The sequence below is a fragment of the Hippopotamus amphibius genome, chromosome X (assembly GCF_030028045.1).
Source record: "Hippopotamus amphibius kiboko isolate mHipAmp2 chromosome X, mHipAmp2.hap2, whole genome shotgun sequence".
In the NCBI taxonomy this organism is placed as follows: Eukaryota; Metazoa; Chordata; class Mammalia; order Artiodactyla; family Hippopotamidae; genus Hippopotamus; species Hippopotamus amphibius.
In genome coordinates this window covers 41,213,445-41,238,817 of record NC_080203.1, presented here as the reverse complement: position 1 = coordinate 41,238,817, position 25,373 = coordinate 41,213,445, and the positions used below count along the sequence as shown (strand labels likewise).

General features: G+C 43.5%; 1 protein-coding gene across 3 annotated transcripts in view; it reads right to left on the bottom strand.

Moving 5' to 3' along the window:
- The window catches only part of COL4A6 (collagen type IV alpha 6 chain), a 263,062-nt gene that overhangs the window by 39,470 nt on the left and 198,219 nt on the right, over positions 1-25,373 (bottom strand). For all 3 annotated transcript variants that reach the window (XM_057717754.1, XM_057717755.1, XM_057717756.1), the window contains 10 exons: positions 25,205-25,339; positions 24,082-24,126; positions 16,720-16,836; positions 14,187-14,255; positions 12,466-12,501; positions 8,819-8,881; positions 7,963-7,998; positions 7,732-7,773; positions 6,650-6,742; positions 5,268-5,321 (listed from right to left, as the gene is read on the bottom strand). In XM_057717754.1, the coding sequence (XP_057573737.1) occupies positions 5,268-5,321; positions 6,650-6,742; positions 7,732-7,773; positions 7,963-7,998; positions 8,819-8,881; positions 12,466-12,501; positions 14,187-14,255; positions 16,720-16,836; positions 24,082-24,126; positions 25,205-25,339 (690 nt within the window). The remainder of the gene's footprint in view (positions 1-5,267; positions 5,322-6,649; positions 6,743-7,731; positions 7,774-7,962; positions 7,999-8,818; positions 8,882-12,465; positions 12,502-14,186; positions 14,256-16,719; positions 16,837-24,081; positions 24,127-25,204; positions 25,340-25,373) is intronic.

Genomic DNA, 25,373 nt, shown 5'->3' with positions numbered 1-25,373 from the left:
GCTGTTTTTGTTGTTGTTGGGGCTGGGAGTGTATGTCTGTGAAGGGTCCAATTCAAAGCAGCCTTTGGTTTATACTTGCCTTTTCTCTTTTATACACCTACAGTTAGGAGTCAAATAGCTCAGACCTCATGCTGAATAGGATTTCTATTTGAAAGGCTGGTAGGTCAAACTGAATGCAAACATCTTTGAAATCTTAGTTCTGCAGCTCAAATTGGAAACCAAGGCATGCTGCCCCCTGGTGGCATGTGTCTATTGGCATCTGAAGTCAGACACTTCATGGAGACTTCCCTGGCCTGGGCACAGAGGCCAAGGCAGCCCACGCTGCCCCAGATTCTTCAAGCACTAAGATGTTTCTGAATGAAAGCTTGTGAGTGGAAGGTCTATATCACATTCACTTCTGTCTCGCCCAAGATATGTTACTGTAGGCTGAACACATGCAAAATGGTCCAATACATACTTGGTGAATTGAATGCAATAGTGACCCAGGGGACAAAACTGTTCAAAAGGGTGAGAAAAAGAATGTCCGGGAACCATTTCGCAGCCCCCACCTATCTTGTTCACAGTTGTAAAGCCAAGGGGGCCTTGTTCTTCTCCTCCAGAAATCAGAAAAACTGGACTCTTGCTTTCTCAGAGGGAGGGTCTGAGAGCTTGAGCTACAATGCGAACAAAAATAAATACATAGAAGGTTTAAAAAGGAAAAAAAATTTTGAAAAGCAATTTGTGTGTGAGGGTTAAAGCCAACAAAACATAAATGACTCAGCAAGATATTGGGCTGTAGGCTCAGCTTGTCTCCCAGCATAGGGAGGCCCCGTACAAGGCCCTGTTGGACAAGGTGTTCTAGCAACACGTCTTGGGCCACGGCCCTGTCCCAGTCAGTCCTCGTCATGGGCTGATCAGTACCCGCTGCTCCCACATCCCTTCTCACCCCTGGCCAGGAATGCCTCACTAGAGCACTAGCTTAGCTGTTTACAGGCCTGCTCTCTAGGGCCCTGGTCTCCTGCTATTTGGGGTTCAAGGATATTAATGGCTCTGCAAAAACTCAACTTCAGTCACGTGGCCAGGAGTCAGGGGTGGGTGACAGGGTGAGGAGGGTGGTGCGAGAGAAAGCCAAGCTGCAAACACCAGGCTGGGACCAGGGGGTGTGAGGCCCCACTGTGGAGTGAAGGACACTTTGGCCCTGGGTCCTCAGGGGCCTGCTGGCCCGAGAGGCAGGCTGCCAGGTGTCACCCTCTGCCCGAGCTCCTCCCCCACCCTAGTGAGGGAGGTGGAGAGGAGGGCGGTGGAGAGGGGCGAGGCCCACCTGCACCAGGAGGCCAGGAAGGCAGGCGGGAGGCTGAAGCCTGAAAAGAGGGCCTGAGATCACGGGGCAGGGGCAGGGAATGGTCATAGTTTGGGGTCACATTTTGGAGGCTACACTGCAGGAATCGGTTCAGCTTGGCACTGCGAGGGTGACTTGAGATGTGAAACCGGAGAGGTTAGGACAGTCCGTCTCCTTGTCAGCTCTGACCCTGTCACACTGCGGCTACTGCCCCTCAGGGCGCCAGGGTTGGGGCCTAGCTTAAACCTATCAAGATGGGGGTCCTCTTCTGAAGGACCTACCTGAAGTGCCTGGAAAGCCTGCCGCTCAGCTGAAGGAGACCTCCCGCCTGCCCAGTAGTTGCCTCAGATCTACTCAATAGGTACCTCAGGATTCACCACTTTCTTCCCTTCTCTCTCCCCTCATCCGCCATATTGCCTCACCCTGCGTTTGCTGGTGCCTTGGAGGACACAGAGGTATACGACTTTCTCTGACAATCTCCACAGGAGCATCTGTGGCCTACGTGTGAGTGTGCTGCTGGGACAATGTTGTGAACTATGTGAAGCTGGGTCTGAGCCAGAAGAGCAAGGATGCTGGGTCACTGTAGAAGGGGCCAGGGAAAGAAAGTGAGGCCTAAATCACTCAGGTTGGCCACTTGTCAGCCGCTCCTGCAAAGATCTGGGCTAGGATGGAAAGAAAACAATGATTGAAGGGACCATTCTGGATTCCCTAGAGATTTCCACCCTACGCGCTGCCTTGTTTCTCAGTGAGTGTGGATAATTGAAAGCTGATGTGAGGGCTTTGGATTTGAGAAGTGTGTTTCCTCCGAAAAGCCCGAGTATCTCAAACACATTACCACCTTTCTCCTTACAGCTTTTCTGGCAGAAGGCACAGAAGGTACCTATGCATGTTCCCATTAAGCAGATAGAGATATTAGGAGCAAAGGAGTTACAGGATTTGGCCAGGGTTGCTCGTGGAATTCACGCCAAAGTGGGCTGAGAACTCTGGTTTCGTGATTCCCCCTCTCTGAAAATACGCTGTCCCATATAAAGGCAGGTTTTTTCCAGCTTGGATGTCTTTACAGTCAGCTGGGGTTTCTATCTGTCAGGTCACACTGTGAAACAGTGGAAATGCTGAGCTCGAAACGGTATTGCAATTTATCACTGTGCATGGCCGTCAGTCAGTCTTTCTTTTACAGGGCAAAAGGGAACGGGGGGAAATTGCAGAAGGGGAAGTCCTCAGAAGTAGAACAGGGAAGGGGATGGGAAGGAGGGAGGGAACATGAGCCAGTGAGCTGCAAAGCACCAGAGATCACAGGATCCGCCACCACCATGACAAGCATGCACTGAACTGCAGGGGGCAGTATGGTATGAGGAACAAGCCTGGAATTGGCTAGTATTCAAGAAAACTGAATTTCAGTCTCCGCTCTGCTCATAACTTGCTGTGTGACTCTGGACAGGCCTCTTTACCCGTTCAGGCCATGGTTTCCTCATCAGTCAGGGATATAAACCCAGCCCACCCGGCTTACATCACAGGGATGATGTGAGGTGACTAGAATCTATATGAAATGCTCACAGAGAAAGGTGTACACTTTATTTCCCAACACACTTGCAGAGTACTCTACATCTGTGCTATGCAATAGAAAGATAATGTGAACTACTATGTTATTTTCAATTTTCTAGTAGCTTCATTAAAAAAAGTAAAACAGGTGAGATTAATGTAACATTTTTATTTAACCAAATATATCATAAATATTGTCATTTCAACACTGAAGTAAAAATTGTTAATGAGATATTTTAGACTATTTTCCTCACACCTAGGTTTGGAAATCAGGTGTGTATTTTCCACTTACAGCACATCTCATTTTGGACCAGCCACATTTCAAGGGATCAGTAGCAGTATGTGCCTAGTGGTTGTCATATTGGCCAGCACGGCTTTATGCTTCGTAAAGAAACCTGATGTGCATTGTGAGCTGGGCCTCAAAACAGTCGATATGACCATTGCCATGTGACATATATACAGAGAGGTTCAGAGACTTGGAGGCCCGGAGCTGGGGCTGGGGCTGGGGCTGAAGTCCAGGTGTCCTGTCTCCAATATCAAGATTCTCTCCCTTTATGATTCATTAGCTACTGAGCTGAGTAAAATCAAGGCCATTGAGCTCCCTGGCCTCTGTATCTCTCTGGAGTAGTAGGGATCATCATGGAAGCAACCTGTGGTACTGGCTCTACTGGCTGTGTTTTCTGGCCACCTGGAGAGACCCAAAGTGTTTCAAAGAACTGCAGGGATGCACCGGAGTCATCGCTCCTCACTTTGTCAGTAAGCCGGGGCAGGCCTAGTCATCTTTGATTCACCCATTTCCCTCCCGACCCCTATACCCAATCCATGGAAATCTCATCAGCTCCTTCAAAACACACCTTGTGGTTTAAGAGATATAGCAACCAAATGTAATGTGTGGGTCTCGTTTGGATTCTGATTCAAAACAAGGTAATTATAAGAAATGAATTATGACTTAATGGATATTGTCATTACTGATAATTAGTGGTGATGAAATCATCATTATGTTTTTAAAAAGTCCTTATCTCTTAGAAATACCGAGGTATTTGTAATGAAATGCTATGTCTGTTACTGGCTTCAGATTGGCTGTGAGTTGCTAATTATTGAAGCTAGGTGATGGGTACACGGCGGGGTCATTATGCCATTCTCTCTACTTTGTATATGTTTGAAATATTCCATAACAAAAATTTTAAACTTTTTACATTTTGAATCCATGCACTTCTCTCCATTTCTATGGCTATTACCCTAGTCCAAGCCAGCACCATTTCTCACCTGGATTGTTGCAATAGCCTGTTTGCTGCCTCCCCCTGCCCCCCATCCTCCACTACCCCCCACCTCCCACTACCACCAGAGAGATATTCTTGAAAATACTAGCCAGAGCCTTCCAGCAGCTTCCCAGTACATTGAACATAAAAGTCACATTTGACCTACGAAGGTCTCCATGATCTGGCTCCTGCCTCTCCCTCTGCTTCTTGGCCTTGCTCGCTCTTCTCCACCCACTCACCTTCTTGCTGTTCCTCTAAAGCGCTGAGTTCGTTCCAACCTCAGGCTCTCGGCACTTGTGGTTCCCTTGGCCAGAAACACTCTTCCCGAACTTTCACACGACTTGCTCCCTCATAATAAGCACTTCCTCAGAGAAACCCTTCTTGACCACTCTGTCCAAAGGTTCCCATCCATTCCCCATCCACGCACCATCACTTTTATCCTTTTTTTATCTTCTATGTATCACTTACTAATATATGAACTTGTTCTCTATTCATTTGTTTACTTGTTGATTCTCTCCCCTCCCTCACTGCCCCTCCCCCCCCACTAGACCATACTTTCCTCAAGGACAGGGACTTCTACTTATCTGACTGTTATTTACTGTTGCAGCCTCAAAGTCCAGCAGAAGGCCTGGCAAATAGGGACCCTCAAAAAGTATTTGTTCGGTAAAAGAATCTAAGATACAAGGGCATATAGGGAAAGTGAAAATAGGATCACTAACTACCATTTACTGAACAATTGATAAGTGCCAGGCATTTATTAAGCCCTTTTCATGTATATTATCTCCTTTAATTCTCATAACCACCCCATTATTATTCCTTTTTTCGTAGGTTAGGAAACTGAGGCTCAGAAAAATTAAGAAACTTGTTTAAGGTCACATAGCTAGAAACTGGTGAAATCAGAAGTCAAGTCTAGGTCTCTTTTAACTCTAGAGGTTGAGATAATAACCTCTAAGCTATATAATCTCATAAAGAACCTAATGTCCCCATGGGTTTGAGAAACAAGAACATTTCCTTAAATGCCTTCTAACAGTGAAGATGGGGAAATTCTCTACAATAACCATAGGAAGGAGGTCTTCCTGTTAGCTTTCTATTGGTATAGCTTTTGTCCAATCAGATCCTTGAATACATGTTGACCAAATAGGGAGACTTACCGGGAGACCTGGAGGACCACTTATTCCTGGGAAGCCCTGAAGCCCTGGTTCACCCTGGAAAATCAACCAAAGCTTAGTGAGTAGCAGCAGGAAGTATTGAACATAAAGGAGATGGCTCCCTTGAGTTACTTGAGCTGGGCAGTGGGAACCATAAGGTATCACAACTGGGACACCAGAGGCTGGTACGCATTACCTAGTCTCCACAAATAGGAACTACACCAGTATGTCTTAGTTTACGAAGCCCTTTGCAGTGTGGAAAGGACCAAAGTCCATGACAGGGAAAGAAAACTATCCAAAACAGAATCTCAAATGCTCAGGCGAATTGGGAGCTAGAAAAGATGATCATCTCTTTTCTTTCTAGTGGAAGAAGCTGTCCAATGCGATTTCCTCTAGCAAATTATGGGCTGCAAAGACATCAGTGGTTTTGGGAAAAGAGTAACAATTATGGTTTGCAAGGGGCCGCATAATACTCTAATCTGTCTTTTCTTGATATGCTAATTAATCTACAAGTGCCATGAAAGGGCTCCCTAAGGTTTGGGAATGATTAGGGAGGCAAGCAATTTTTCATATGCTCCCAAACTGTTCTCAAATCAATAACTACTTCCTGTAAGCCTGGAGAAGGCCTGGAGCTGTTGCTGCCATAAAGACAGAATTAAAGAAATGAGACTAAACATCTTCCCCTGCCTGGGTCCCTTGACCACAGGCGTAGGATCACAAAACTTAAGGGATCCACAGGAAGGAAGGGAAGTCAGGTTACTGAAAGATATCTGCACACCTTAACAGCAAACAGCCATTCAAATACAATCATGTGTACACTCATATCAAAATACAGATTATAAAATATCTCGGTTAAACAGGTCTACAGCTTCAGCCTTGGTAGTTCAGATCTGGCGAATTTGGGCATCTACTGCCACTTGGTGACAGTATACCCTATTTGCAGGGTGAAATTCTGAGGGCAAATAACTTCTTTAAAAAGATAACTCGAAAGCAACCATTATACCCTATTGTTCTGTCACAGTGCTTTGAGGACAACATAAGTATTGAGAGGGTTGGTAGTTAGGAGGAAAAAAACCCAAGTATTTAATGTTTGTTTTAAGTTATTCAGCATCTTGATAACTGAATCTGCAAAACTGAAACACAGAAAACAGCACTTGAACGAATATTCAGAAACCCAGGCACGCTCATATCCATATATCAAAAAAACAGACTTTTTATAAAGCTTTTCATAAGAGACAAAATAATGAAGGCCTTATCCTCACTTCCAAACAAAAAATCCATTACCCAGAACACTCTATCATTCCAGCATATTCTGGTTACTAGAGTTGAACTCTGGTATTAATAGGAAAAGGCTTATTAACATCTTGTTCTCAAATGCTCACTACCTTGGATCCTTTCTTCCCTTTGGGAAATCCCATGAATTCCAGTTCTCCAGTAGATGGTGGGGGTCCTGCAGGACCAGGCAGGCCAACATCCCCCTGTAAGATCAAAGGAAACATTAAGCAAAGCAGACACCACATAGACCATTTCTCCAGAGGGTAGCTTTGTCCTCAGGATGTAATTCACAAATCAACTGTCCATGACTTTAGCCTCTTCACCCTCACCCTTGCATCAACGAGGAGACGAAACAATCAGTCCCAAGGGGTGAAAAGAATTATAAGCCCGACCAAATGCATTTTGTAGCAGCACTACAGAGGGAGGAAGCAAGATGGATGAAAGGAAATGGCAGGTTCACGGTTGCCACGGTCATGCATGAAAAGGTGCTTAGAAGAAAGCAGAAAAAAAAAAAAAACGGTTTGAGCAAGGTGAATGGCTACCTTTTGGCAACAGTGATCAGACTCTAATTGGTCCAATCTTTGCTAAGAGCACAAGCAGAGGCAGTGAAGTCCGTGTTGGAACATTGAAGACTGGATTTGCTTTCTGACGACAGTGCAATCTACAAGAGGCAGTTACCGAGGATGGGGAGGGCAAGCTCGCAGTCTCCCTTAAGGCTCCTAAATCACTGTACAATTTGTATAGAGGGAAATAGGAGGATGAGGGAAGGGCAATAAAAGGGAATGATGAGAGAGAGAGTTATGGAGAGATAGAGGAGATAGAGAGGAGGAGGGGAGGAAGAGGAAGGATGGAGAGAAGAAAAGCAAAGAAAAGGAAAGAGTAGGCGACACGATATAATATAAATCAGCAGGGAAATAGCCAGGTGGAAGGAAGAGAAAATATATCTCAAGAGAGTATATTTGTAAGACATGTACACTTCACAGATAGGAAGCAGGAAGACTACAGTATTTTGAAGGAAAAAGACCACAGTAACCTATGTGTGCACATGCAGCCCTCACGGGACTCATGAGAGGTGGGAAATGCTTATTTCCCAAGGCAAAGGTCCAAAGCCCCTAACACAAGCAGGCACAAGAGCAAGAGACATTTCTAGGAGCATATGGAATGCAGAGTGTACGTTCCAAAATCTATTTACCTTGACTCCTTTCTCTCCTTGGAAACCTAACCCCATATTCCCCTGGGGCACAGGGGTGCAGGGAGGAAAAACAAAATCAATTACTAAACAAGCTCCAGGAACTTAAATTGGAATGCAGAATTTTTTTTTTTTGTTTACCAGAAAGCATATTTAACCAGATCAGAATATCTCTGGGCAAACTACAGTACTTAGTGGTAGGAGGCCAAATGCCCCAAGACAAAGTATACTTACATCAGGACCAGGGAAACCAGGGGGACCAGGAGGACCCTAGATTCAAAATGAAAGAGTTAGCACTTGTTAGTTTCAGCCCCAAAGAATCTAGGCATGTTGAGAGTCACTGAGGACAAGTCCCCCACCCCCTTGGTATGGCCTGGCTTTGGTGTAGCAGATTCTAGAGCCTTCTCCCCGGGTTCTTTTTTTTTTTTTTTAAATCTCCTTTGAAATTTCCCAGATTGACCTGATAACCACATTCATGCTAAGGTAGTGAAGACTTCATGTGTCATTCTTCCCATTAGGTCAGACATTTTTAAATGATGAATTTCGGTGAAAGTAAATGAAAGTGATCGGTGGTGGTGGGATTTCACACATTGGAGAGAGAACAATCTGGGGATGGGGCTTTCCCAGAACCACACAGATGACTGGCTATGCTCTTCCTATAACCAGTGATGACAAATAGGGAGATGGGAAGAGCTCTCCAAGGTGAAGTGTTGAGAAAATTTTTGAAGCTGCCTCCGTGCTCTGGGTGGGTGGTAATGGTGTGATTAATTAGCAATGTCTGTCGTGGGTGAGGGGAGTGGAAGGTCACAACAGATGTGCCAGGTGTTAGCCGCCCGTGGGCTACACTTTAGGTTGAGCTAGACTAGGAGGCTTTGGAGGCACAGAGTGGATGGTCAGAGAGACTCTGATAAATAAAGGTAACAAATAGCTCCTTATAAGAGCACGCTTCACTTTAACCTCCAAGAATGGAAGTTGCCTTTCTCCACTAGGAGGGCCTACATGAACATAGGCTTACATTTAATCCACGGCCTGGTGGGGAAAGCATTCATGTGAATACTGTGATCACATGGTAGATTTAGGTTGGTCTTACTTGCAATCCTGGTGGTCCTATGGGTCCTATAGCTCCTGGAGATCCAGGAGCTCCTTGTGGGCCCTAGAGAGGCAAGTTTTTACCACGGTCAAAAAAGTATGACAGTTTCTCAAGAAAAATGTATCCACAAGAATTGCACAAGAATGTTCATAGCAACTTTATTCATAAGAGTTAAAAACTGGTAATATCAGAGGAATGGATAAAGGAGATGTGGTATATTTATACCATGGAATACTACTCAGCCATAAAAAATAATGAAATAATGCCATTTGCAGCAACATGGATGGACCTAGAGATTATCATACTAAGTGAAGTAAGTCAGACAGAGAAAGACAAATACCATATGATAACACTTATATGTGTAATGTAAATTGCGACACAAATCAACATATCTATGAAACAAAAACAGACTCACAGACATGGAGAACAGATTTGTGGTTGTTAAGGGGGTGGGGGAGGGAAGGATTGAGAGTTTGGGATTAGCAGATGCAAACTATTATATATAGGATGAATAAACAACAAGGTCCTACTGTATAGCACAGGGAACTATATTCAATATCCCATGACAAACCATAACAGAAAAGAATATGGAAAAGAATGTGGTGTGTGTGTGTGTGTGTGTGTGTAATGGAGTCACTTTGGTATACAGTAGAAATTAATACAACATTGTAAATCAACAACACAAATAAAATTTTTTAAAAAAATGGAACTGTCCCATGTGTTCACTGATACAAAGATTGATTTAAACCAAATGTAAAATAGATAGCTAGTGGGAAGCTGCTGCATTGCACAGGGAGATCAACTCGATGATTGGTGATAACCTAGAGGGGTGGGGTGGGGAGGGTAGGAGGGAGGCTCAAGAGGGAGGCGATATGGGGATATATGTATAAATACAGCTGATACCCTTTGTTGTACAGCAAAAACTGGCACAACAGTGTAAAGCAATTATACTCCAATAAAGAGCTGAAAAAAAAATTTAAAAATCCCTAATACATCTATATACTGGAATAAATGCTCAACAATAAAAAGTAACAAATTATTGATATATGAAACAATGAGGATGAATCTCAAAAGTATTGTCCTGTGTGAAAGAAGCCAGACCCCAAGGGCTACATATTTTATTATCCCCTTTATATGAAGTTCTAGAATAGGAAACACTTATCTATGACAAAAAAAGAAATCGAACAGTGATTGCCTTTGATGTGGGGCAGGGGGCAGGGATTGACTGGGAAAGAGCAGGAGGGAACTTTCTGACATGACGGGAATGGTCTACACCTTAAGAGAGTTTGAGTTACACAGAAGTGTGCATTTGTCAAAATGCAGCAAACGCACATTTAAGATTTGTGTATTTCATTATACGTAAATTTTACATAAGAAGAAAAACTGCAAACAAAATTTGAAGTCTAGCTAATGATAGGCATGCTGTAGTATTTAGGGGTAGGAGTACTATTTCTGCAATTAACTTTGAAAGGCATCAAAAATAAGATGGATTGATGGATGGAAGTGCAAGAAAGCAAGAAGAATAAAGTATTAATGGTACAGGTGCTCATTGAAAACTTTCTTCAGCTTTGCTCTCTATTTGAAAATTTTCATATTAAAGTGATGAAAAAACCAAAAACTTAAAAAAGAAAAAAAAGTTATATTAACATCAAAGTAGACTTTGAGACAAAGAATATTACTAAAGATAAAGAGGGGGCATTTTGTAACAATAAAATAGTTTATTTCATCAAGAGGATGTAACAATCTTAAATGTGTGTGCACCTATTAGCAGAGCTCCAAAATACATGAAGCAAAGACTGATGGAACTGTAAGGAGAAATAGATAAGTCCATGATTCTAGATGGAGATTTTAACATCCCTCCCTCAGTAATTAATAGAATTAAACAACAACAACAACAACATCAGTGAAGACAAAGAAAATCCAAACCACATTATCAATTACCTTGACCAAATGGATATTTTTTAGATCACTATACCCATCCCAACCAGCTGAACACATATTCTCTTCAAGTACATATGGAACATTTACCAAGATAGTTCCATAGGTTGGGCAATAAAATAAACCTTAACAAATTTAAAAGCACTGAAATCATCCAGAGTATTCACTCTAGCTGCAATAAAATCAAACTAGAAATCAATAATGCAAAGATATCTGGAAAGTCACAAATTTTTGGAAATTAAACACGGCAAATCTCCATGGGTCAACGAAAAAATCCCAAGGGAAACTAGGAAATATTTTGAACTGAATGATGACAATATTAAAAGCTAGAGAACGAAATCTGAAGAGAAATACAGTATGGGAAAACGCACGGCCTAGTTAAAATTGGGGAGCAGCAATAAGATGATATGTGTTTAGGTAAGGGATGGAGAAGCTAAGCGAAGTCGAGACTTAGGAGGAAGAGAAAGTAGGGGTTCAAAGTTTCCCCAGGAATATATGAGAGTAGAACATTGCTCTGACAATAACTAATAACCTGTGGTCTCCTTAATGATCACAAATCTCTTATCCAGCCATGAACCCTCCCTCCCCAAATCTAAGTGGTTTATTTATCATGTCTGGATATGCAGATAAACACTGTACCTTTGTGGGAAGAGAGATGCATCTCTAAGAGAAACTAAGCAGCAAATACACTGGCTGTTATTCTATAAATTTAGTTAACATACCATCTAAGCCAATGCTGTTTCACTCTGGGAGACCTCTATGCCTTTAGTCCTCACTCATCTCTGTTTATGTGTGGGCATGCATATGCCCTGTTTACTGCCCACCTTTTCTCACACTACTCTCTCTGTTTAGAAACCTTGCTCCCATTGCGAGCCAGCCTACATGGCACCCACCCTTTTCAGAAGCTACCTTCTCTTAAAGTTTCTCATGATGTAGTCTTAGGTGGACAGTATCTCTTTCTTGATGCTGTCATGGAATTCTTACACCACATTCCTACTAGTTTTTTACATCCTGGGGTGGGAGGTGGCTGTGTGTGTGTGTGTGTGTGTGTGTGTGTGTGTGTGTGTGTGTGTGCAGAGACCGTGTCTGCATTGTCTCAGAGATCACTCACAGCTCTTTGCTGATGGTAGGAGTTCAATATCTGTTCTGGAACGGAAGAAGAAAGGAAGGAACCCTGATACAGGAAAAGGGGAAGAGAGAAGGGGGCTTTCTTAAGCCACTTCAAAGGAAAGTGAAGACAATGCGGAAAGTCAAGGGAAAACAAAGCTCTTATTGATACAACTCATGGCCTTTCACGGACTCACTCTTGTGGAGTCCCTAAAAGGAATTTCTACATGGAATACCTTTTAAAGAAGAGGGTTTTGCTTCTTTTGTTTTGCCTGCAGCACTCTGAACACACAGAAAACAGTAAATGCTTGCCAAATGAAAGGCAAAATGCTTTCATAATACATCCCAAGGAGGATGCAGGTCCCTGGCTGAGAGGTCTGAAAGCCTGCCTACCGTGTCACTGGCGATGCACAGTCCATCCTCTCAGTACTTTTTCACTTGGAAAATGTCAATAGAGTGATCTTTTCTACCTCAACTCTCTGGATTGTCCTTGAGAAGGTCTACAAAGACCTTCAAACACCATAAAGAGGAATGAAAAGGGGGCCGTTGGTAACCGTTGGCTAGACAAACATTGAGAGCTCAGCACATAGCTAACAACTTACAGCGATTCCATCCAGTCCGGGCAGCCCAGGCTCCCCCTGAGAAACAGACAAAGGTAGGACATTGAAGAGACGAATAAATTAAGCTTGTGGTATTTCACAGATAACTGGCCTAAGATGCAAGGGCATAAAAACGCACCACTGAAGCTTGGGCCTCCTCTGTCAAGGTCTTGTGTTTTAAATTATGCATGAATTGGACATATTGAACCATTTACTTTTTTTCGCTAAGAAAAATCCAGACTCTAGATGAAGAATATTATAGCCTTGGTTGAACAGGGTTTCATATTTTACTGGATTAATTAATTTTCACCTTTGCTAGGAACTTATCAATTAGAAACTGTTTCTGCAGGCTGGTGATTTTCCTGCTCTTTTTGGAGGAAAGCAAAGCTACCTTCCTGTGTGCCTTCATCCCCAGAGAATCTGTGCCCATATGTATACAATGCAAATCAGACATTTCAAGGGAGAATCAACAGAGCATACAGTCTCTGATTACATTTTAATTACTTTGCAGCATCTTAAGTCACCGTATGAATCTGTAATATAACCATCTTGTGGAAATTGCTGTGTTCCGCTGGGTTCAGGTTCTCTTTGATTTTTGGCAAAACCATTTAATCAATGTTTGCTACAACAATGGCCACATTTTGACACCTGCTAGTCTTATCCCACTTGGCTTACAGTGAAAAATCAGCTCTCTGTAACACGGGAAGAGCACTGCCTGCATTTTAGCTCTTCGGGAAGCTGGCTTGTGCCTGTGAGCAAGTCACATAGCCTCAGGCTACCTCAGTTTTTCTATCTATAAAATGAGCAACATGGATCTGACAATCATGAGGTCCTTTCCAAGTCTAACATTCCATCTTCTGCTATGGCTTCTATAGCCAAGAATCCAAACCCTGTACCTTCTTCAGTTCTCAACTACCCACACCCATCACTGCCTTCCAAAGTGATTTCCAATATTTCCAGCTCTGTGCGTGGGTGGAAGACAGAAAGGTGCCATCCTCGGCTGAGTGAGCTTGGGTGCATCTTTCCCTCAGATGTTGCACGCAGAGGTTCCTGTCTGCTCCCAGGGAAGTGATGGGCTCCCTTCCCACTCTGCAAGGGATTAGGGTCAATCATTTGGCATCAGAGTTTACTGAAGGCCCACAAGATACCAGGCAGCATACACCAAGAGTATAGCCACAAGAATACAGAAGGTTCTTGTCAATTCTAGGAAGAGATGAAAGTTTCCGGCCAGCTGCAGAGTTGATGGGCAATTTTTTCAGACAGCCAGGGGCCCTGTGAGGGTGATGGGCTGGTATGCAGGTACAGAAAAGGGTGCTGCCATGATCCTGGGCTGGTGGCCATGCTAAGATGGGCAGAGACATACATGGCTCCAAACCAAGGTATGCAGGCATCAAGGATTCTGGAGAAGACAAAAGGTATCTGCCTCCAGGAAATGTCCTGGCCTGTCAAGGAAAATGACACCCATGCAAACTGTTTGTTTGCTGATCTGTCTCCTAATTTTGGTCTAGATCCTACAGAGCAAATCTCTTTGACAGTATGGTTGCAAACATTTCTGTCAATGTTTCCACCACAGAAAGCTCCGGATCCTTTTTAAATCCAGCTTGGTCTGCTCCTTAAATAGAGACGCAGATGCTAGTTCTGGAAATGTTTGCATTGGATGTGGGGCTCCATCCCAGGGAACTCAGCGTATAGCCTACTCGGCTGTCTGCCTTAGAGGCTCTTACCTTCATTCCTTTGAAACTACCTTGGGCAAGGATAGGTTCACCTTTAGAGCCTTTCTGACCAGGAAGCCCCTGAGTAAAATAAGAAAAATTTGTGAAGAAATGCACACACCCACATACTCATACACACACACACACGGTATTGTTAATAGTATGATCTGATCAGATGGAGGGTGGAAAAGCAAGAGCCTGAAACCATATGGCTTATTCTATGGCAGAGTTGGCCATGATAAAGGGGCAAAGAACATCCCCTGAACAGGTGCTGTGTCTCAGAGCTGCATGCTTGCTCCCCCAGCCTCCAAGTCAGAAGTCTGTAAAAGGATTAGAAAGTAGACGTCGAGTCTATTCAGAGTACCGATCTGAACATACGCATATAATACGCATGTCATTTCTAAGCCTATAGCTCACCTGCTCCATATCTCACAGGTACAAGTCACTGATCGGGACTTTGTCTAGGACACAGGTTAGTGGACTTTTTCTGTAAAGAGCCAAATAGTAAATAATATAGGCTTTGTGGGCCATATCTGAGTGCTGTCCCATATTCTTCTGTTTTTCTTCACAATCTTTTAAAAATGGAAAAACAAGCCACAGGACAAGGGTCACATGGGCCAATTTGCAGACCTCTGGTCTAAGAGATAGCTATGAAACCATCTCCATCCTGTGCTTCTACCATACAACTTCAGCTTCGACACCTGTCTAAGAGGCTGGTGTGTCTCACTGTCAACATGGAAAACAGTTCAAAGTATGCCCAACCCATCTAATCAGCCAGACTTTTTAATGTCTCAGTGGCAGATGCCAGCTAATATCTGCTAGATGTTAGCCTCCTGGGGAAAATCAATGTCCCTATACCTAAGGGGAAGTAGGGATTAGTGTTTGGGGTAGGGCTAAGCTTTGGGGACTGAAGCATTGATTGAATGATGGATTCCTGAATTGAAGGTCCATGCTATAATAAAAGCACAGTGCGGTTCCAGAAGCACAAACCAGTTTCTTTCCTAACACATCCTGTTTCCCCTTATTCTTGTGGCCACTACTTTCATCAAAGAAGCTTCAAAGTATATCCATTCAGTATTTGGCAGGGTTAGTAAGGTTCAGCTTAGTAAAATACACACCCAAGTTCCTAATTAGGCTTAAGGGGAGGTTTAGGAACAGGATTAGGTTTTACCCTAGTCCTTTGGCTGTTTATTACCTCAAGATTTCTTTTCTCCCTCTTTGGGGCAGTGATTCCTTACTTTGCTGGATTTCCATTGTCTTAACACAGATGTGATTTGTTCTCCTCCCCTGTTGCCATAGCAGTGTTCGGAGGCCTTTGTGACTCAAACAGCTCATACGATGTTGGTAATACATTTTTCTCTCCCACTCCCTGCTGTATATTGGTTTGGTCCTTAGTTGTGAAGGTCCTTTACGCCAATCTGGGGCTTGTGCTTTGTTTGTCTCACCTTCTCACATATACACTCACACCCACAGCTTGGTTACTGAGGGCAATGCTCTTCCAGTAAAATGCCAATTAATTTATGTAGCTATGGGACTGTCTAACAGACAGTGCAATTTCTAGCTAAATGTATCACACCAGTACACTTATTCACTTAGGTTATTTCAAATGAGGTTCAGAATGGGCTTGAAATGTGTTATTTTTCTCTTTCCAGCCACTCATAAAAGCAGCCTTGCAAGGGCATGGTATTTATTAGAGATCTTTTAGATCCAAGTATTTGAGCTCTATTTGGATGAATGGAATAAAGTAAAAGTGATGACACCAAGATCCAATAAATGTTTTATCAATCCCAGAACTGAGGGTTATGATGTGGGGAGCGGGCAGGAAGAGGGAAAACTATGTCAGTGTAGAGCAGGATTTCTCAACTATTTCTCACTATTGATACTTTGGGATAGATGATTCCTTGATGTTGTGGTTGGGGGCTATCTTGTGCCAGTAGCACACCCCCAGTTGTGAGGACCCAAAGTGGCAATAATAACTGTCAAATGTCCCCAGGGGTGGGGACGGGGCAACATCACCACCGCTGGCTAAGAATCACTGGTAGTAAATAAAAAAAAAAAAAACAGATGATTGAACCTGGTGTACCCCGCCCCCCCAAAAAAAAAAAAAAAAAAAAAAAAAAAAAAAAAAATCACTGGTAGAGACCAAGCTTGCCAAGTCACTGTTAGTGCTTCCATGATCCCATGTAAGCCTTCCAAGTACTGCATTTCCCAATATCATCTAATGTGGGAAAATGTCAAATAGCCCAAGTGTGCACTTTGTTCTAAAATTTATTACAGTCTTTTCCCTATCTTGCCAGCTCTAAAAGTATCTTTTAAAAAAAACCAAACCCTAAGCAGTGTAGCATGTGAACACTCCCTTGCAACCGGTATTCTTCTTTAGACTTTTAATGTTGTGGTCCTGCCAGCACAGACTCCTGCACTGGACAAGGGGCTGCAGTAGTTGCCCCACTGATACTTAAAGAGACCTCCACAGAAACAGAAGACAGGGCACACTTGGAGGCAAGCAAAGCCATTCGAAATAATGTACAAAGATCTGGCAGCGTACGGGTGGTCCGAGAAGCCCAGGAGAGCCATCGGGGCCTGGAAATCCAACAGCTCCTTGAGTTCCATTACAGCCATCCAGGCCAGGTGCGCCTCTGGGCCCTGGCTGTCCAGGGTGGCCCTGTTCAAAGAGAAAAGAAGGGATCAAGTCAGCCACAGGATTCTCGGCTACTCTGATAAGGTCCACAGTGAGAGAAGCCAAGGATGCTGCCAAATTCTGGCTCCTTGTCCACTCCCATCGCCCCAGCACCTCTGCTGCCATTGCTCTTCATTACACTCAGGTGCAGGTGGCTGATGACAGCTCAGTGTGACCCCTCCCCAAAGGATCGATGCTTTAATAGGATCCAAAGGGATCAAACATGAAGAGATGGGCTACACAGGGTGCTGCAACATCACCTTCCTTCAGTACGAAGATGTATTAAGATGGGGCTTAGCTGCTTGGCAGCTGAACTGCTACCAACAGGGAATCATGCCAGGCCTTGGGATTCCTCGGAACAAACTGGAACCTGGGCAGCCTGGCACGGCTTTCTGTATTGGAAGCTCTGTATGGGAAATGATGCTGGATCTTGGTCAACAGAACAGAAGGTGTCTGCACAGCACCTCCTCTCCTGAACGCTGCTTGCTCAAAAATAAACAAGCAAGGAAGAACCACCCTTTGAACCTTATTTTGTCATTATATCATGTCACCCTATTGCTTCAGTCAGGGAAATGTATCTTCTCCTCTTCTCCATACTCACTACTCAGGTAGTTGTTTTGCTGGGGAATCAGTAATCATTCACATACAGTTGAAGTCTGAATTCAATAATTCTGTGCTTTCTTGGTGTATAGCATCTACCTTTTTGTAGGAAATCAAAATCAGGTGTGTGTTGGGTGTGGAGCAAAGAGATAACCTGGAAGGCCAAAAATCTAGGTGGGTCAATAAAAGGTAGTCTCCCACTCTCCCATACACAGTTTTTAAAGCTAAATACATACATATATATATATATATGTACATATTATATTATATATGTAATATATAATATATATTTAAAGCTAAATACATATATGTATGTATTTATATATTATATATGTAATATATAATAAATTCTATTATATATTACATTAATTATTAATTATAATATATCATATACAATATATATTACATTGTATATGTATTTGGCTTTAAATGTATATATATACACACCTATAATATATATTTAATCATTTGTGGGAAACATGCCATGTATTCAAAAAGCAACTTTTCAGATTATTAGAGGAAACAATCTTTTGTCAAATGCTTATTGCGAGAATGCACCATAGAATTCTTTCATTTTTACTGTTACTATAGTTGTAGGAGACAGACAGTCCTTTAAGGCAAGAGTGTGAGTCTAGGTTGCTGGACTCATGGAGTACAGAGTCCAGAGGAGTGGTCAATAAACTTATCTTTGCAATAAACTTGCTGTTTATCGCAAGCTGTGCCTCTCCAGACTCCGGTGATGAGTTTTAGGTGCACTGGGGAAACTGAGACAGCTTACTAGTGTCATCAACATTTTATTACCAAATGAAATGGCTATTCCTGTTTGCCCTGAACATCTACACTCTACCTTCCCCAGATCTGTGTCTTGGGAGGCTGACCTTCATGGATGGTACTGTCTAGGCTCCCTTTTCCTCTGTCTGCCAGTTGTATTTGGTCACTAGGAGGCACAAGCAGGATATGGGAGAGCATGAGAAGGAAGAGCACAGATTGTTTATTTCTCCCATGCCCTCCCTCCCTGGCTATATTTCTGGCAATGGCCAGATTTCTCTACAATCTTAGCTCCCTTTGGGCAACTGCTTTTCCATGGCTCCAGGTCTTACAGCAGGGGTCCCCAGCACCTGGGCTGCGAACCGTTAGGAATTGGGCTGCACAGTAGGAGGTGAGCAGCGGGTGAGAGAGCAAAGCTTCACCTACCACTCCCCATCACTCCCCATCGCTTGCATTACCACCTGAACCATCCTCCGTCCCCCACCCCCGAGCCCTGTCCGTCTGTGGAAAAATTGTCTTCCACGAAACTGGTCCCTGGTTTGGGGGTTGGAATCCCCCAAAGGGGGACTGCTATCTTACAGGGTTCCAGTATTACCATTCCTCCTTTCCCCTTTGGGACTAGGGGTGGTAACAGCTTTGTGTTGGTTGCTTCACCATCCATTTTCTTTTTTTTTTTAATAAATTTATTTATTTATGTATTTTATTGGCTGTGTTGGGTCTTTTTTTTTTTGCTGTGCGCAGGCTTTCTTTTTAGTTGCGGTGAGTGGGGGCTACTCTTCGTTATCGTGCACGGGCTGCTCATTGCCGTGGCTTCTCCTGTTGCAGAGCATGGGCTCTAGGTGCGTGGGCTTCAGTAGCTGCAGCACATGGGCTCAATAGTTGTGGCTCGTGAGCTCTAAAGCGCAGGCTCAATAGTTGTGGCGCACGGGCTTTGTTGCTCTGCGGCATGTGGGATCTTCCTGGAAGAGGGATTGAACCCGTGTCCCCTGCATTGGCAGGTGAATTCTCAACCACTGCATCACATAGGAAGCCCTTCACCATGCACTTTTCTTTCCCTTAACCCTGCTCGCATCCTTTAAATAAACCCTTAACTCTATCCAGTCAACCCCTTCAGGTGGAGTGTCTGTTTCTTCCTGGGATCCTAATCACCACTTTAAAATGTCCCAGCCAAATTTTCTAGGGGTTATCTCTCAACTGGGTAACAAACATGAGTTAAGACAAGGCAACAGGCTGGCTCAGTACTAGGGATCTTCCTTGGCCCTGGGACCTTGGTTCTGCCGTTTCTGGGCACAGATAATGATTTTACGTATGTGTGTGCCAGCTCTCCAAGAGAATGCAGCTCTTTGAGAGAGAAAACCATGGTTCTATATAATCACAGGGGACTGAACACACAGAATAGGTGGGTCTGCTGTATTCCAGAAAAGCAATGTACCTCACGAGCCAGCTTGCAAAGGAAAGATTTCCACTTGGTGAGTGGTACGTGGTCACTTTGAAGATATAAACCTGGTATGTTTATTTATGAGTCTCTAGGCAGAGAAATATTTGAGATCAACTCCATAGGAAAAGCTAAACATAAATTGCAAAGGACAACTTGAAAACTTCTGCTTCCAACTTATTTGAACTGAAAACATCGGATCAAGCTCCATTTCTTGTGGGTGCCAGCAGCCCAGCTCACAGCTGTGATATCATTAAAAGCCATAGCCCTACCGCCCCCCATCTCTGTTGTTTTAATGTTGAATATCTTGATGACCGCTTGTTTATTCACTCTCAACTGGTGACCGTGCCCCTTAGTGCACACACTTGGATGATCTCGCTCATTCGTGTGGAAACTGTCTACGTGACAGCAAAAATGGAATTCTGGGACCAAAACCAGTGACACAGATGTGAGCAATTGGCCAATATTAAGAGGGGAACCAGATCTGTGCAGTGATCCAGTTTAGTAAGATGGGTTGGGGAAGCTGTTGGTTTTAGCCAAATTGCTTCATAAGTGCTGCTGAAAGTTGGGCAAAATAATTAGTCTGACTGGGCCGAGGGTGTCTCTGTTTTCCTCTGCCTAAGGGAGTCCTGTCAGTCTCAGAACTTCTGCTTTTATGGGCACTAGAGGTTGGAGTCAGTAACCCCAATATTTCCTGAGTTCCTACTCTCTGCTGAATTTAGCCCTGGGGTCTCTGAGGCCTTTGAGAGGAGCAGAAGACAGACTCAGTGCTTTTGAGGAGCTAGATGAGGCTATCATACAAGACAACCAATCAATGCCATGGGTCATATGTAATAAGGAGCTAGAGTGTGTGGGACAGACACCAAAGACTCCTGGAAGATTAGAGATGGAAAGCAGAGGGAAGCTGTCAACAGATGGTGTTCATTAATACATCATTAATAGCTGGGAGAGAGGGAAGGAACAGGGGATAATAATTTCTTGGAGTAAGTGAGGCTTGGAGCCTAAACCTAAAGCAATTGAAAGTCAAAAAAAAAAATATACAACCTTAGGTGAAGGGAAGGGCCAAAGGAGTGGGGACTTCAACTGGGAGTAGAAGCACACTCATTTCCAGGAGTCTGGACAGTTGTGACGCATTCTCCCAAGTGACAAAGCCCCCAAAGAGAAGTGGTCAATTTCTAGAAGCTCTCTGGCTCTCTTGGCCACAAGTTGGAGGCAGAAGTGTCCAGCTGGACTCTGGGGCAGGTTCCAGCTGAAAATGGCAATCAGCCTCTGCTTCACAGGATTCATTTCCTTCCAGCCCCCATTAAGAAGAGACCACAGGGCTTCCCTGGTGGCGCAGTGGTTGTGAGTCCACCTGCCAATGCAGGGGACATGGGTTTGAGCCCTGGTCCTGGAAGATCCCACATGCCATGGAGCAGCTAAGCCCGTGTGCCACAACTACAGAAGCCTGTGTGCCTAGAGCCTGTGCTCCGCAATAAGAGAAGCCACCACAATGAGAAACCCACGCACCACAATGAAGAGTAGCCCCCGCTCACCACAACTAGAGAAGGCCCGCATGCAGTGATGAAGACCCAATGCAGCCAATAAATAAATAAATAAATAAATAAATAAATAAATAAATACATAAATAAATACACAGAGAGAGAGAGAGAGAGACTACAGGAGGAAGGATATAGTACAGTTGTGAGCTTTAAACTCTCCACTCATCTCTGGTGAAGCCAGCTCCACAGAATGAATGGAAGGAGTGGCCTCCAGGTTGCTAGTTTCCCTCACACATTGGTTCCCGCAAGATACACACTCTGAGTAGAGACTCTGGCTGATGCGGTCATAGAACACAGCCGTGAGGAAATGCCAGGGGATGGCGTAAGAGGGTGGCCCACCCCATCCACTTATTTCCCCACTGGCCCATTTCTGGGCACTTTGCAGACTCTGCAGTTGGATAAAAGGCAGAAATAGGATGGCCGATTTGTTGATACGTGTAACAAATACAAGGTAAGTGAGCCCTCTATTCTCCAAATCCACAAATGTATACTAGATCTGGGGATAAAGTGAATCAGGGGATAAAATCTTTGAGGGCAGAGCCACATGCCTTTTTTTTTTTTTTTGTATCCCCATAGTAGAGGGCTAGCACATAGCAGGTACTCAAGAAATACCTATAGATCAGCAAAAAGAAATTCGAACCCCCTTAGCTGACACTAGATGATTATGTAGTGTAACACAAGAAGCTGTTAAGTCAAGAGTTTACCAAACTGCTTTGATATGATTCAAAAGAACCCCTTAGAGGTTGTTGGAAAGATAAAAGCAGGCTCTACAATTTCCCTCTAATGGAGGCACTCCAATCTTTCCTGTTCTGTGTGCTGAGTTTCCACACAAGATTTGGTTTTTCTCTTAAAGTTCAAAACTACTGCTAGAGGCAAACACAGCCCAGGCTAAAGATTAAACATGTAGAGAAGTGCTGAAGGATATAAGTAAAAAGTGATAGCAGTAAGTTCCAGATACTGTATTTTAAAGGCTGGAGAAATGTTACCATCCTGCAATCTCCAGTGGCAGGATAAGTAGGGATAGTGGGTGAAAGCAGAGAAGCTAAGGGATTGGGCTGGATGGAATGGGAAAAGGAGATGTCTGCAAGCTCCAAACTCCCCAGTTATCTCCAGCAAAGCCACGTCCTCAGGATGAAGGGAAGAGGCTGTCTCCAAGTGATCTTTGGAGCAGCCACTTTGTAAAAATCATCACCAAATTGAAAGACAATCTATTGAATGGGAGAAGATATTTGCAAATGATATGACCGGTAAGGGGTTAATATCTAACATATACAAACAGCTCATACAACTCAACATCAAAAAACCAAACAACCCAATTAAAAAATGGGCAGAAGAACTGAACAGACATTTTTGCAAAGAAGAAATACAGATGGCCAACAGGCACATGAAAAGATGCTCCACATCACTAATCATGAGGAAATGCAAATCAAAACCACAATGAGGTATGACCTCACATCTATCAGAATGGCTATCCTCAAAAAGAACACAACAAATGTTGGCAAGGATGTGGAGAAAAGGGAACCCTCCTACACTGCCGGTGGGAATGTAAATTGGTATAGCCACTGTGGAAAACACTATGGAGGTTTCTCAAAAATATAAAAATAGAATTATTATATGACCCAGTAATTCTACTCCTGGGTATACATCTGAACAAAACAAAAACACTAATTCAAAAAGATACAGGCACCCCAACGTTCATAGCAGCATTATTTACAATTGCCATAGCTTGGAAGCAATCTAAGTGTCCATCAACAGATGAATGGATAAAGGAGATGCCATATATACATATATGTCATATTTATATACAAGATATATATGACAAGATGTCACATATACACACACAATGGAATAACACTCAGCCATAAAAAAGACCGAAATTTTGCCACTTAAGGTAACATGGATGGACTTGGAGGGTGTTATGCTAAGTGAAATAAGTCAGACAGAAAAAGACAAATACTGTATGATGTCAACTATCTGTGGAATCTAAAAAATACAACAAACTGGTGAATATAACAAAAAGAAGCAGACTCACAGATATAGAGAACAAATTAGTGCTTACCAGCGGGGGCAGGGAGGGGCACTATAGTAGTTGGGAGGTGGGAGGTACAAACTATTGGGTGTAAACCAGGCTCAAGGATGTATTGTAAACATGGGGAATAGAACCAATATTTTGTAATAACTGTAAATGGAAAGCAACCTCTAAACATTGTATTTAAAAAAGTAAAAAAAAAAAAACTAAAGGGAAATTCACTCTGAAATAAGGCTGAAGAGAACAAATTATTGAAATTAAATGTATTAAGGTATCACTAAATATTTTTCTACCTAATTTCATATACCTTCTTAATTTTCTTATAATGAGGAGTATGTGCTCTAATGTGGCACTGTCTTCATACTTCAGAACCAGTCTTGCATTCCCAATGAACGCTCCCCTCAAGCCGTAAGACCTAATTCATTCTGTCTAAGATATTGATGGTCTCTTATGCCTGCACATGTCCCTGAATCCCCCAACCATATGATTTAGCAATGCCCATAACGGAATCCCAAGGAAACTGTGGGTGAGCACTGCCAAACCTTATCACGCACATCTCAACACTTGACCCTGAGCACATGTACCTGAGACAGGATGTTGTTAAGGCCAAAGTGCTTGAGCTATGAGACAGAATCTAGAGGGTATGTTAATAATGGATAAACAACAAGGTCTTACTGTATAGCACAGGGAACTATATTCAATACCCTGTGATAAACCATCATGGCAAAGAATATTAAAAAATGTGTATATATGTATAACTGAATGATTTTGCTGTACACCAGAAACTAACCCAACATTGTAAATCAACTACACTTCAATAAAATAAAATATTAAAATATCTCTATGAACACACTCACCGGAATCCCATTGATGCCAAGAAAGCCAGGAACTCCCATGGGACCCTAAAAAAAAGGAGTAGGAAAAAAAAAGAGTAGGGAGAGGAATGTAAGAGATGATCTAACTGATCTCCATCAGACGCAGTAGGTTTGTTCCTGTGATTCATGACTTACGTCGTTAAGAAGTGTTTTGTACCTCCCTCCTTACATTGCATCACCGTGCTCCCTCTTCCACTTCCAAGTGCTCACTAGCCTCTACCTAAGGTCTCTGATAGTTCTGGTCTTAGATAATGTGGTGTAAGACCTAAAAATAAGGCTCAATATTACATGTTGCCTTGATATCTGGGAAAACTGGGAGGGCCTCAAATGGCCTAAGCAAAAGTTCCTTTCTCCACTCTGCTTCTGAAGATAAAGTCTCTTGGGCAAATGACCTTTCTTATCAAATAGACCAGGTGCAGTTCCTGCTTATTCCTGAGTCGTGGGTTTCGGTCCCCTGCTGGCTCACTGAATTATTCAAAGAAGCCAGTCATACCTTCCCTCGGGAACCAAGGGGCACTCTCCCTCTCGACATGCAACAAAAGTCTGCCTCCCACAGCCGCTTCTGGTTCATTCTGTTCCAGAGCGCAAGCCTCGTGTGGCCCTGCGTGGTGTGCGATGTCCTCCTCCGCTGTGCTGTGAGTATATGTAACTAATAAACCTGATCTTGATCTCTTCTGTCCAGTGTCAGGTGTCACGTCTTTGGCCATCCTCAGACCCCTAGGGTAGGAATCCCTCCCTTACCAATGGGGTGAATAGGAGGTGATTAAAATTGGCAGAGAACATAAACTGAACTGCTTCCCTGTTGACTGACCTTCTGACCCACGCCCACCTCAAACCCACATGACTTCCCACCACGGTCAGCCCACTTGTCTAGCAAATAGCTGATACGTGTACTTTCTGACTTCCTGGCTATGGGAGTCTCTCCAGAAATGGGCCGTAGCAGCACAACACCCAGCCTGTCTCTTATTAAAGTGTGTAGCCTGGCACCAAGGTATTTGGGATTAGTATTCTTTCCATAAATAAACAGAACTGAGGTTTAGAACCTTTCACCTTCACAGTCATGGCCCATGAGTCAAAGGAAAAAATCAAGCTTTGGTGCTCTTACCTTATCTCCTTTTGGTCCATACGGTCCCAGAGGGCCGGGCGAGCCCCTTTCTCCTTTCAACCCTGATAAACCACTAGGGCCAGGAAATCCTTGAGGACCTGTTGGACCTTGAATTCCAATTGGTCCTGGTCGCCCCTAAGATGGACAGAAGGAGTACGATTAGTGAACA